Raw genomic sequence first — 13,247 nt, 5'->3', positions numbered from 1 at the left:
GCGTGGAAAGAATTCTGCCAATTGTTCGGATTACCAATTTCTTATCTTTCACCACTTTTTATTTTGTTTTATTATATGTTCTTTTTTTTCTTTTAGAGACCGTGGCTGCTTCTATCTTAATTATTATGAATGAGATAAGTACGTACGATGATATAATAGATCGTGAAATTTTTCTATAATAATACGTAAAATTGTAAGAAATTTGTGCTTCTTATAAAAATTTATTATGGAGATCATGATATTAGCATCTAGTTTGTTTGAATGTCTTATATTTTGCACAAATAGTCTCCTTAAATTTTGCACGGCACATTGAATTGAATGTATTATATCGAATATTTATTTATTTTTAATCATTAGGTACGGTTTGTGAGAGATACGAATAGACCGGGTGCAGGTAATAATTTGTGCATCTCCGTTACGGCTACCAAACTACTACTTTGGGGTCTGATGTGTTTTTTTTCCCTAACTAGAGGACAAATGGAGTCTACAAAAGGAGTTTGACCCAATCTGAAGCCTAACTTGAGATCCACCAATCACCGTTGCTAGCGGGGTGTGGGCCCCAGCGACAAGGTGGGCCCCGGCCTTTTATATTTTAGTGGTCCACTTTTTCCTCGCGCAACCCAATCAAACAGCACAAACAGGGACACATCTCAACACCGGGTTGAAACCGGAGTGCCTACAATTTTCTTTTTTCTTTGTTCTTTTTTTCTTTTTTCTTTTTTCTTTTTCCTCTTTGCTAGATTTGCAGCTATAGCCGGGCCCTGAAGAATTTTGAACTTGCAAATGCATCCACACAAAATTTGCTTTTACATATAAATGCCGTTATACGGGCAAAGTTAGCTTTCTTAAAAAAATTATTTCTAATTAAAGCTACAATTGAACTTTCCAAATTTTTAATTGCCAAATGTTCTGTTTCGTATAATTACAGTTGAAATAAGAAAAATATATATATACCTAGCGCGCGCAGTTGATTCTATCAAAACTTTTAGAAATTACAAAGTGAACAATTTAAAATTTTAATAATAAAATTATATCTTTAAATTTTGTTACAATAAAATATTAATTTATTAAATTGTCGTATTTTTTTTAATCTTTTACAAAGGATAAAGAAAGTCCTTAAGATCAAATAAGAGGGGGTAGTGTTTGTACGGAAAAAAAATAAAAGTAAAAAACTCAATATTTACAAAGTATGCATTCATATCAGAGAAATATGTTTTGCAGGGATCAACATGTAAAAAATCTCATTTTTATGTATTTGTTTTTTTTAATGTTTTTGTGCTTTATTTACCCTTCGCCCCATTTGCTCACACAGAAGCCATTTCCACTCTCCACACTCTCTCACTCCCTCCCCCATCCTCAAAATCTCCTCCTCCTCCTCCTCCATTAAGACACCCAAAACCATGGAAAACTACCCAAAACCCCAAGATCACAAGGAGAACCCACCTCCACAAACCCCCAACTCCGGCGCGGCGGCGTCGTCTCCGCCTCCGACGGCGAGACCCGGCGCCGACGCCGTCCCCTACCCCACCACCTTCGTCCAAGCCGAGCCCTNGCCGACACCGCGTCCTTCAAGCAGGTCGTCCAGATGCTCACCGGCTCCTCCGACACCGCCGCCGCCGCCGCCGCCGCCGCCGCATCCCCGAAGCACCCTCCCGCCGCCGCGGCGGCGAAGGGCGCCCCAGGCCCCAAAAGGCCGGCCTTTAAGCTGTACGAGCGCCGCAGCAGCACGCTCAAGAGCCTGAAGGTCCTCAGCCCCCTCATGCCCGCCTTCGTGTTCTCCAACCCCTGCTCCTCCTCCTCGCCCTCGTTCTCGCCGCGCGGCGCGGCGGAGGTCCTCTCGCCGAGCGTGCTGGACCTGCCCTCGCTCGTCCTCAGCCCCGTCACGCCGCTGCTCCCCGACCCCTTCGCCCGCCCCACTCCACCGCCGCCGGGGACGGAGGCGGCCGAGGCGGCCGAGGAGCGGGCGATCGCCGAGAAGGGCTTCTACCTCCACCCCTCGCCGCGCGCCGGTCTCCCGCCGCGGCTGCTCCCGCTTTTCCCCGTGACGTCGCCGCGCCTCGCCCCCGCCTCCTCCTCCGCTTCCGCTTCTGCCCCTGCTTAATTGACCGCTTGGATGTGTGCCTACTCACTGTTTGATCTTTGTACTCTCTGATCAGCTTTTTCCTTATTTTTTTAGTTAATTGGGAGAGAAATGGGATCGGGGGGAGATCTCCTCTTGAGTTGTAAAATTTGATCTTTTCTTCTTCGTGTTATTACTGTTATTATTATTATTCTCTTTCTCTCTCTCTGGTGCAAATAAATTTGGAGGAGATAAATGATCTGAGTATTGTTCTCTTTCAAATTTATTTTCCTTTATATATTTGTTTTGATTAAACTCTGGCTAGTGTTACTGCTGTTAATGGTAGAATACGGACAATTGGAAGATCTATCTTACATCCATGAGTTTGATTTATATATATACTTTGCTAATAATGTGGGAAGAAATTGATGCTGCATGCGGTCTATTACGTCCAATCAGGAATTTAAGTGCGGTTCGAGTGAAGCTGTACGAAGAAATATTCTCGTCGTTAATTATCCTTTCTAAGCAGTAAATTTGTAAGTCTTACTATTATTATTCTGTTGGACCACTCAACTCCAAGGAGATCACTAGATCCTTAGGGGGATTATTATTATCCTAATTATATAATTCTTGGTTTAAGAGACAAAAATCAAAAACACGCATTACCTTATGTTTTGAAAAGCATAGTAGTTTTACACACTCTCTCTCTCTCTCTCTCTCTCTATATATATATATATATATATATAGAGCTAGGCTGGTATACTATCGGTAGCACGGAAGCCTTCGTGTTACCAAGTTATTTTTAATAATGCGGTTTCCAAATCGATGATCGATTTCATTAGACTTATCTATGCTATTAAAAATATTTGAAAACTAAATTTCATAATTTTTCGACATCATTTACCTCAAACGAGTAGTCTAAAAATAAACGGCTTAAAATAAAAATCTCATAAAAAATGATGATAAAAAACTTGAATTTAATATCAGAGATACTGATTTTACTCTAAATAGTGAAAAGAATTTTCTATAAAATTTTCATCAGATTTAAATTATTTTACACTATAAAATTCACAAACACATCACATCTATCATTAAAATTATTAATTTTTAGATATTTTAATCACTAGTCAAATAATATCGAAAAATTATGAAATTTAGTTTTCAAATACTTTTAATAGTTTAGATCGAATCTAATGAAGCCGATCGTCGATTTGGAAGCCGCATCATCGAAAACAACTTGGTAGTACGAAGGTTTTCGTGCTACCGATAGTATACCAGCTTAGCTCTCTCTCTCTCTCTCTCTATATATATATATATATATATATATATATATNGGAAGTTAGAAATATAAAGACTGATGTGCTACTAATAGCACAGTAGTCCTGCTCTCTCTCTCTCTCTCTCTCTCTCTCTCTCTCTCTCTCTCTCTATATATATATATATATATATATATATATATATATATATATTATAAAAACTAGGCTAAGTTGCATTAAACTAAGTTGCTATAGAATTGAGTCATTCTATGGAAAGTGCCTTCTCTGATTGCTATAATAGAGAAGGAATAAATCAATAAATAAATAAAAGAGAAGTAAATAAAGAGAGAGGATGGTTGTACTTCACTGTTGGGCAACTGGAGATGGTGGAAGTGGAATAATAGATGATGTGTCTGATGGAGAATCAGAGATGGTGAAACCCCACTTCCTTGTGGAAAAAAGTTAGGGGGATATATAATTAATTATAATTAAAAATAGTCATCCAAAAGAATACAGAAATAACACACACATTCCACTCTTTGGACTAGCTTGGCTTGATTGTGGTTTCGAATAAGATACTGTTCAACTTGAATTACTAACCATAAACCCATCATTCGCTATTCATCTTCGATTGAAGTTTTTGTTTTTGTTTTTGTTTTTTTTTTGTTGAGAGATAGGTAACATGCTACCCGCTTCGTTTATTTCATTTAGAAATAAACTTAGCTGGAAATGTGAATCAATTAGGATTCGAACGTGGGTCTCGAATACCAACCACCAAGCCCTTTGCTACTTGCTCTAAGAACAGTCGGTGATTGAAGTTTTTGTTGACAGCCACTAGAAGCTCATTTCAGTTTTTCTCTCGAGGAGAGGCCGCACGTTCTACATATAAATTTTAATTTTTCTTTGAAGACAGGCTGATATTTCATAGAATTTTTTATCTAAAGCGCAGGAGGTCAAGAGATAAATGTCTAATTCCTATATGAATGTGAAGCTATTTTAAAAGTCAAACTGAAGAGACATCCAAGCGTGCCAATTTTATTAGATGATTCTATACATGCTCTAGGAAGTAGATGCGACTAAATCATCGAAAGGCTTTTATAGGTTACGAGATGACAGATCCAACAGATACCAACTATTATCTAATAAACGAAATAATTTTTCGGCATAACTTCTACTCTCATCGACTCTATGAATTGATCCCTTGATCTGAGTCTCCGTGTCTCTCTCTGAACATACACACAAACACAATAATGTGGGCCAAGTAGGCACACAGTGGTCATTTGGGTAGGGCCCCCATTTGCGTATCCGAGAAGCACATGAGCAGCTGCAGAAAGGTAGAGCAAAGGCACAGGAGCAGCCAGTTATATAATCTGCGACTGCGAGGAAGAAGAACAGCTGCTCAAAATTAATAAGGTGCTGCCAGCTGATAGGAAATAAAATCGGGGGTTCGAAAATTAAATAATTAATGCTGCTGCGAAACTGTGAAAAGTAATTAAAGGTGGCAACATTATTCATGTCACACTGCTGTCACAGTCAACTTTTTAGCAGTAATATATGCTTGTAGAGTTGTAGTGCGAATAGAAAAAATACATATAGATTTAATTTCGGAAGAGCTAGCACCACTTTAACATACATTATTATATAATAAATTTCTTGAGCACCGAACCTCTTTTTATCTTTTTTTTTTTTTTGAAAAAAATATAGCAGGCTATTTATTTTATTCATTAAAATAATAAATTAAATAATATGGGTGAAACAATATAAATCTCTTTTTATCTTAATTCGCTCCCATTATACATGCGTTCCACCCTCTTTCTCTCGTGACCTATTTCAGCTTCTTATTTAAGCAACAATAGGACTTTTTTTACCTGTCGTTTTTTATTTAAGAAAGAAACATGGCATTGCATTGGCAAACCTTAATTACATAAGTACGAAATCGTCATGATTTCTAATTTATCTGCCCTAAAAAATATATATGTATATATATTAAAACTAATAAGTTAGTATAAATTTTACGGGAAACTTCAAATACTCCTCCTATGGTTTTGTATTTTTTCACTTTAGTACCCTGTGGTTTAAAGTGCATCAAGTTAGTACCCTGTGGTTTCGCACTTTCTCACTTTAGTACTTTGTGGTTTCAAGTGTATTAAGTTAGTATCCTGGGGTTTTATTTTTATATCAAGTTAGTACCCTATGGTTTTAATTTTTTTTTTATTATTATCTATTTCGGGGTATATAATTTAACAAAATATTAAACATATAGTACTAAAGTGAGAAAGTGTGAAACCATGGAGTACTAACTTGATACAATTTAAATCATATGGTACCAAAGTGAGAAAGTGTGAAACTATAGGGGGGTATTTGAAGTTTTTTCTAAATTTTATTATAATAGTATTGTTCAAATAACATTTTTGTTTTTTATCATAAAGGTTGCTTTCATAGCACTGTAAGTTGAATCCAAAATATCATAAGATCTTGTAAAATATTAGGTAATTTCATATACTAGATAAATTAATAAAAGACCAAATTGCAATTCTTTCCCAAGGGAGAGAGAGAGAGAGAGAGAGAGAGAGAGAGAGAGAGAGGGGGGAACCTTTTACATGGCATGGCATTGGCACGTAGCATGATCTGGAACCGTAGATCTATGATGTTGACATGTAGGAAAATGACTGCATGTGGGTGTACCTAGTCAAATGAGAGCATCAAATGTTGCATTCCCAGGACACCTCATTAGGACATAGACTCACCCCTGTTTATTAGTTATTACCCACCAACTTATAGGGCTAGCTCCAGCATTTGCAGTTAATTTCTTGTTGAATTAATTAACCTCTACAGCAAACAAATTAAGCCTACATCATTTAAAGAAATGTTTATCGAGATAAAAGAAATGTTTATACCATCCCCTAATCCCAATTAAAAGGTGATTTGCCTATTCTTAAAAACAAAAAGGAAAGGATTGTTTATGTAAGTTTTCCTTTTTTTTGGCAAAATTAAAACTTATTTGACTTTTTTTTTTTTTTTGGTTACAGAGAGTGAGAGGAAAAAAGTTTCTATCAGAAAAGATTAAGAGCCTCAACACCCCAGTGGTCCACTGGGTGAAATAAGATGATGGAACAAGGAACTTTTCAAAGCAACAAATGGACCACAAATGATTGCTCTTTTTAATGTTTTAAATTGAGTGCTCTATCAAAGAGAGAATAAGAAGGTCAGTGTCCAACATCAATTTTCAATTAATATATAATTTGGCATCTGATCCTTGTTTCCCACCAAAACAAAGAAAGTTCTCCTCAAATTAACAACCAAAATAAATTATAAAAATCTGATTTAGAATTTGCTACAGAATTATATAATGATCAACTCTCAATCTCTCACAACCATCTTTGGTATTTAGAAGTACACGCAATACCAAGATCCCACTATTAGATATTTTGGGTTTGTCATGGACCTTAGTGACTCCTGTATACCATGTTCTTGGACTGGTGATAGCTATTATCATTGATAAAGCTTTACTGTTGTACAATAATAATTTGATTATTCTGTGTTCTTTTGAATAGATTAAATAATGTTGTATGGAACATCTTAGTCCTTAGTATAGTGGTCATTGGTATCATCCACTCTCTTGTTAGAGGCTGTGAATTTCAAGCTTCTTTTTTTTTTTATATAAAAAAAAAGTAGAAAAAGAATAATTCCACTCGTGCGCACCATGAAAATCTTCCAAATTATATCTGAGAAATAAACATTCAATGGATGTTAATGAGCCATTAATTGTCTTAGCATCTTAGATTTGATGCTTAAATGCATTATATCTGAAATTTGAAGATTACGGTACTTAACATGAATATATATATTTTTTCTTTTAATTCGAAGATACAAGTAATGCGAGAAGCACTTCTTCAACATAAACATGCATGTATACATGGTCTCAAGTGATAGGGCTTTGTATGGCTTGCGAGAGGAAGTGTTGATCAGCTTCGTTTTTTGCTTGAGTTCGCAACTTCGGATGCCCCAGCGTCGTGGCTGTAATACCTCCAATAATTCCACATCGGATGGAAATGAAATTGTCATTGGATATAAAAGAAAACTCCACTGTAATAATAATAACTGGGTTTAAATATTTTAGGTCAGTGGTTTTAGCCAAACAAATTATTATTGTTGGTCGATTGGGTCGTTACATTTGCTATTAGAACCGGTTCACCAGCCGAAAGTGTGAAATGAGTCTTTGTTGAGCCAGGTTAGAATAACAAGGCTAAAGAGGCAAGTTTCACATCGCTCCGCTTAAATATTTTTGGCCAATGGTTTTCGCCCAACAAATCATTATTGCTGACGGGTCAAGTCGAGTAGTTATAGTGGCTTTGCAAAACCAATTAACAAGTTAGATACAATTAAAATAGGAAATATCATTAATTAATACTATAATTTTATTCTAAATCATAAAATAAAATTAAGAACCAAATTAAGTACATGAGTGCAAAAAAGGTGGTCCACGGGCTCGGTAACATTAGACACGAATGCTATATTTCTAACGCACATAGGGTCAGGTAATTAGGGCTACAATTTGGAACTGATTTTCGGGCTGGACCGCATTGGCTCATTTCGGCTCTAATTGAGCTAGTTGTGGTATACTTGGCCCATTTAATTTGTGCCCACGTTTCGTAAAATATCTAAGACGATAAAAATTTGAGCGGTACTAATGAATTATACAGAAAATCACCATGTCTTACAGTCCAAAAATAAAAAAAGAACATTTAAATAACTGGACTCAAGTACAAACATAATGATGCATTTTAAATTGCTAAAATAAGCAGCAATATATTGGACAAAAATTATATAGGCATCGTCCCGAACTAGAAGTTTGGGGACGTTGCAAATGGGCACTGCATGGCCGGCGCACGCCCATCCTCACCCTCCGTTCCTCTCCATCAGCTTTTCTCTCTCTCTCTCTCTCTCTCAAAATTAACACCCATGTTTTTTTTTTTCTTTTTTTTTCTTCGTAGGGGAGGGCGAGCATGGGCGTACGCCACACGGTGCCCATCCACATCGACCCCAAAACTTCTAATTTCGAAATGATGCCCATATAATTTTTGTCCCAATATATAGCACTTACATGTTTAAACAAGAATATTAATGGGCACAAGGAAGTGGATTGTGGGGTCCATTAGGGCCCTTCTAAATGCAACTAATTGTTTCTACCATCATAAAAAGGTAAGAAAGGTTCTAAAGAGAAAGCATTGGAGAGTAGGAAAAGGAGACTATTGACTATTGCACTCGAGTCCTCGGAATTTTCTAAATTTCCCACACTGTTCATTTCGCGGCTCCGAAACAAACAAGAATCCTTTTTACACACGCCTCCCTTGCCAACCTAGATCCTTCAATCTCTCCTTTAGTTTTCCAGTTTCAAACCGATATTTAAAATCTCCAACCTACAAGAACACAATTCCAAAGTTAAGCAAAATCAAATGAATTATATATATATATATGCATGGTATGTATATATTAACTAACTATCCTGTACGACGAATTACAACATTTTGCTATCCTAATTTTCAAATCATATTAACCATTGAAGTTATTGGTAAATATAGTTTTGGGACTTGTTAAAACACTACAAACAAGAAGAATCAATGAACTGAGCAAATTAACCTACTTCGTTTGAGCATTTCTTGTATATCATCATATGATTGTTATGTGCCCACTTTAACTATCTAAATAGTATACCACAAGGCGATCGAATATTCGATTAGCATTGCCCTTGTAAGTATAAGAACTGTTAGCTAGTAACTGCGAAAAGATTAGTACAACATTAATGGTAAAACCTAGCTATCATATATATGATTCACCCCACCAAGGCATAGATGGTGTGGAAGGCTTTTCGGTCCGTAGTCGAGAACTGGGCATTCAAAACCTCGCCACCTTCTTCCTCCACAGCTCGAACCGCCTCATAGAACATGGCGCGGTCATCGGGGCTGCTAACGATTTGTATCATATATAGATTTGAACCTCGATTCTGCACCTCTATCTTCGGAAGCTTCGAATTATCCGCCGCCTCATTGCGAGTCATCAGTTGCCTCTTCCTTTCCTTCATCCTCTCGAGCTTCTCCTGCATCCCCTTTATATAATTCGCCGCCTCGCTTAGTCGATCAGGTCGCGGCAGTGTTGCCCCTTCCTGTGGACCGAAACAAAGTACGGATTACCACACATACATATCTTTCGAGAACTTCGAACAAGTAATTTAGATGCCTTATTAGTTGTATCAAATGTCAAATCGACTACTCTAACATTCATTTGAGAAAAAAAAGCAATAAAACCGAAATATTTCTAAAGGTACGTAGTCTTAAAAACGATATATAGGGTGCCAAATTGTTTTTATATAGTATTCATTGAAAATACATATGTTTACCTCTAAAAATAAGCAAAGCCCCAATTTTTTATATTACTCTTCGAATATAATGTTACGTAGCTAGGTCGATCGCAAGAGCCATCCAATCCATGATAATTTGGGCTTTAATAAAAAAATATATTTGAGACACGTACTTAATTTGGTAGCTTCTCAAGGGTGCATACAAAAATTTTGGATTTTGTGGAAAAATATAAATAAACATTTTTCTACGAGCGATCTACATATCCGTTATGTGAATTACTCTAGAATATTTTACACCTTATTACATCGAAACATATATAATTCTTTATATATATATATATATATACATACCCTTGAACTAGTTGAGCTCGGAAGTAGAGAGTCGAGCTTCGCGTAAAGCGCTTTCATTTGTTCCCTCCTTTTTTTCTCCACTGTTTTCCTCTCCAGCTTCGTCGATGTTCCATGAGAGCTCTCCATGGCTGTTAATGTTCTTTGGATTCTTTTAACTCCTCGATGACCCATTTAAACACATACGAGCTTGATGATATATATATATATATATATATATATATATATATATATATATATATATATATATATATATATATATATATATATAGATAGGATTGAATTGAGCATATATTGTTTTAGCCCTTTATTTGTATCGCCATACTATATAAAGAACTCGGACAAGATATATGGTATGAACAGGGAAAGGAATAAATTTAGAAATTATTGCATGCACCTGGTGCTCCATGCACTGCAGCACTTGAATCGTGTCTCTTTCTGTGTTGTTACATTATAACAGAATTAGGTTATAGGAACACATGTTTGGGACATTTTTGTATAAGTGTTCAATTTATGCAATAACTTAAAAAAAATCTACTAATACCTAAATATAAAGCCCAATCCAATCAAAAATAAAAAGTTACTCTACTCAACCCACCCCACCCAGCCCATTCGGTCCGATTACAAACAGAAAAGAAAAAAAAAAAGAAAAATTGATTACCATTTTTCTTTCTCCCCTCACTCAATCCACTGAAATTTTAGACAAAGATCCGTTCCTCTCGTACTTCTCCACCACCACAGCCAACGAGGTAGAGTTCCGGCGGTTGCTAAATGCTTAAATAAGTATTGGTAAATTAGCAGCACTCTTTTTGGTTATAGCGACGCTCTTTAACTGTCACTATATACTTAGCGACTCCACATATATCAACATTTTTTAAAAGTGTCAATAATTTAGTCAGCAGCACTATTTTTTGACCTATACCGACGTTTAAAAGTGTCGCTGTAGACCGTTTTTATTGTAGTGTTAATTTTATTGCTGTTTGATGCTCAGATATTTGATTTTGAAAACTAATTGTGATTTCTTTGCTTATGGAACACGTAGATCTTGTAAATTATATATGTTTATTAAACTTATCTTTTAAAAACATTGAGCGTCGAATATTTAATTATGAAGTTGCATCTGATCGATACTTAGATATATGGATTACACCGGGTGCAGGAAATAATTAGTGTCTCGAATAAAAAGAGTGGGAACATAATAAAGTGCGTTTTACAGAAGTTCTTTGGACGCTGATAACAACAACATGGATGTTGTTGACTTTTTGACTCCCGGGAGGAGAGGAAATGAGAGCTGAGTCATGAGTCTGACTGTTGCGAATCTAATACATAGTACGGACGTTGACTTAGAGACTGTTCAAGTCACGCTAATGAGGAGAGATGCTGGCCGTCGATCTTGGCTTTGACGGCTGTGATGGAAGGGAGATTAATGAATTTTAGATGTCGGCAGTTGGTGCGAGGATCCACTGTTGTTGGTGCATGTGCATTATTATGCACTACAGAAAAAGATACGGGCCGGGCCGGACCGGACCGGGTCGGGCCGGGCAAAGACATGCGACTTTGCTTCGTATGTTAGAGCCTGACACTGCCCGGAGAAACTGTTTTGTTGATCGTTTATTTTTGTTGAAAGCACAAACATATAACAATCCAAATTCTGCTGCTCGTATCTGCAAGAAATGTCTAAGAACACTTTTTCTAGCAAAGATAAGACGAGACCGTGACAATTCGATATTTTGAACTAGAAGTAAATCCAAATCTACCTTTACCCAAACAATTACAACTATCCTCTTGCTTTTGGGTCGAATATAAGATAATTAAAACGCTAGCCTTAAGTTTCACTATAGTGATTGCTTCGCATCTCATCATAAGTTTCACTATAGTGATTGCTTCGTATCTCATCAGAGTCAGTTCTAATCTCTTCTCATTTCATGAGGTCGTGAAACATCAATCTTTTGAGGTACATACATAAAACTGTTGCCAAGGTGAGGATGTTTGTTTAGAAAATCACGCGTCATTAATTTCGAGTCTCGATCATGCATTTGAAGTTAACAATCCACCTGTATTATCTCTTCTTCGACTCCTATTCCCAGTTTCCCACCTAATACATTGACTTAATATTATAATCAGCACTACACGTGTTTATATAATGCCATTATTGCGTTGACTTGACGTGCCCACCTCCATGTACACTTGGTCAATCCCATGGGATTAGGCGGTGGATTTTTTTGAGAAAAAAAATAGCATGCTACCGCTTTATTCATAAAGTAGTTGAATTTAACAAAGATGGGAAGCAAGAAGGCTTCCTAAGCGAGACGAAAAAAAAATAAAAATAAAAAACTAAATAATTGCAATAGGAGTCCCACAAGTTGTACTGAGATCGAACTTCAGCAAACACCCGTCTCCTCGACATCTTTTTGTTCTCAAAAATTCGCCTATTCCGTTCCAACCAAATAGCCCGCCAAGTAGCGGCTAAGGTTGCTAACTCCTTCCTTGCTAGAGCTCCCTGCTTACTACTGCAATCCTTCCACAGGTCGTCTACAGACCAACAGGCCCCTAGCTAGGCCCCGTTTGTTCGGCAGTAAGTAGCTCAGTAGCGCACGTGAGACGTTGCACTACAAGAGAAGATGATTAACATTCTCAGATTCGTCCAAGCATAGGTCACACGTGTCCGCCCCTAACCATCCCCTTTTCAGGAGATTATCCTTCATTAGAACCTTCCGCCTCACCACAAGCCAGCAAAAAAATTTAACTTTAAGTGGTATTTTGATTTTCCAAATCGGTACCAATTTCGTCTCCGTTACCCCGCTGTCCTGTAGGAAGGTATACAATGATTTGACCGTGAATGCTTCAACGTGACTCCATCTCCATCTTACTTCATCTCCGTTATTCGCTAATGTAACAGTGCATATCATCCCTTTCAACTCCTAGACTGCGTCATCATTTGCGGTGGAGCTCGGCATAAACCCACGCAAAATTCTGTGCCACCTCCACCCGTGAGCGCCTGCACTTTCTGCACTCGGAGATTCTTCCTAACTATAGCGTTGAAGATATGGGGGAACATTGATTGTAGTGAGAGAGGGGCACACCAATGGTCCTTCCAAAAGCTCACGGTACTACCGTCCCCAATCGCATAGGATACTCCTCACCGGCATATGTCACGGGTTGACAGAACGCTTTGCCACCATTGAGAGTACGGTCTAAATGTGACCCCTTCCTTAAGGGGCATCTT

General features: G+C 37.3%; 1 protein-coding gene and 1 pseudogene across 1 annotated transcript; one reads left to right on the top strand and one right to left on the bottom strand.

Moving 5' to 3' along the window:
- On the top strand, positions 1,281–2,374 carry LOC109709958 (annotated as a pseudogene).
- On the bottom strand, positions 8,033–10,255 carry LOC109710029 (transcription factor bHLH36-like). The gene is made up of 3 exons (XM_020232442.1): positions 10,025–10,255; positions 9,158–9,478; positions 8,033–8,735 (listed from the first exon to the last, which is right to left on the bottom strand). The coding sequence occupies exons 1-3, from the start codon at positions 10,193–10,195 to the stop codon at positions 8,652–8,654; spliced, it is 576 nt and encodes a 191-aa protein (XP_020088031.1). The 5' UTR covers positions 10,196–10,255; the 3' UTR covers positions 8,033–8,651.

This window comes from Ananas comosus, linkage group 5 (genome assembly GCF_001540865.1).
Source record: "Ananas comosus cultivar F153 linkage group 5, ASM154086v1, whole genome shotgun sequence".
Classification (NCBI taxonomy): domain Eukaryota; kingdom Viridiplantae; phylum Streptophyta; class Magnoliopsida; order Poales; family Bromeliaceae; genus Ananas; species Ananas comosus.
The sequence above is the reverse complement of the archived record's forward strand: the minus strand, read 5'-3'. Positions and strand labels throughout refer to the sequence as shown.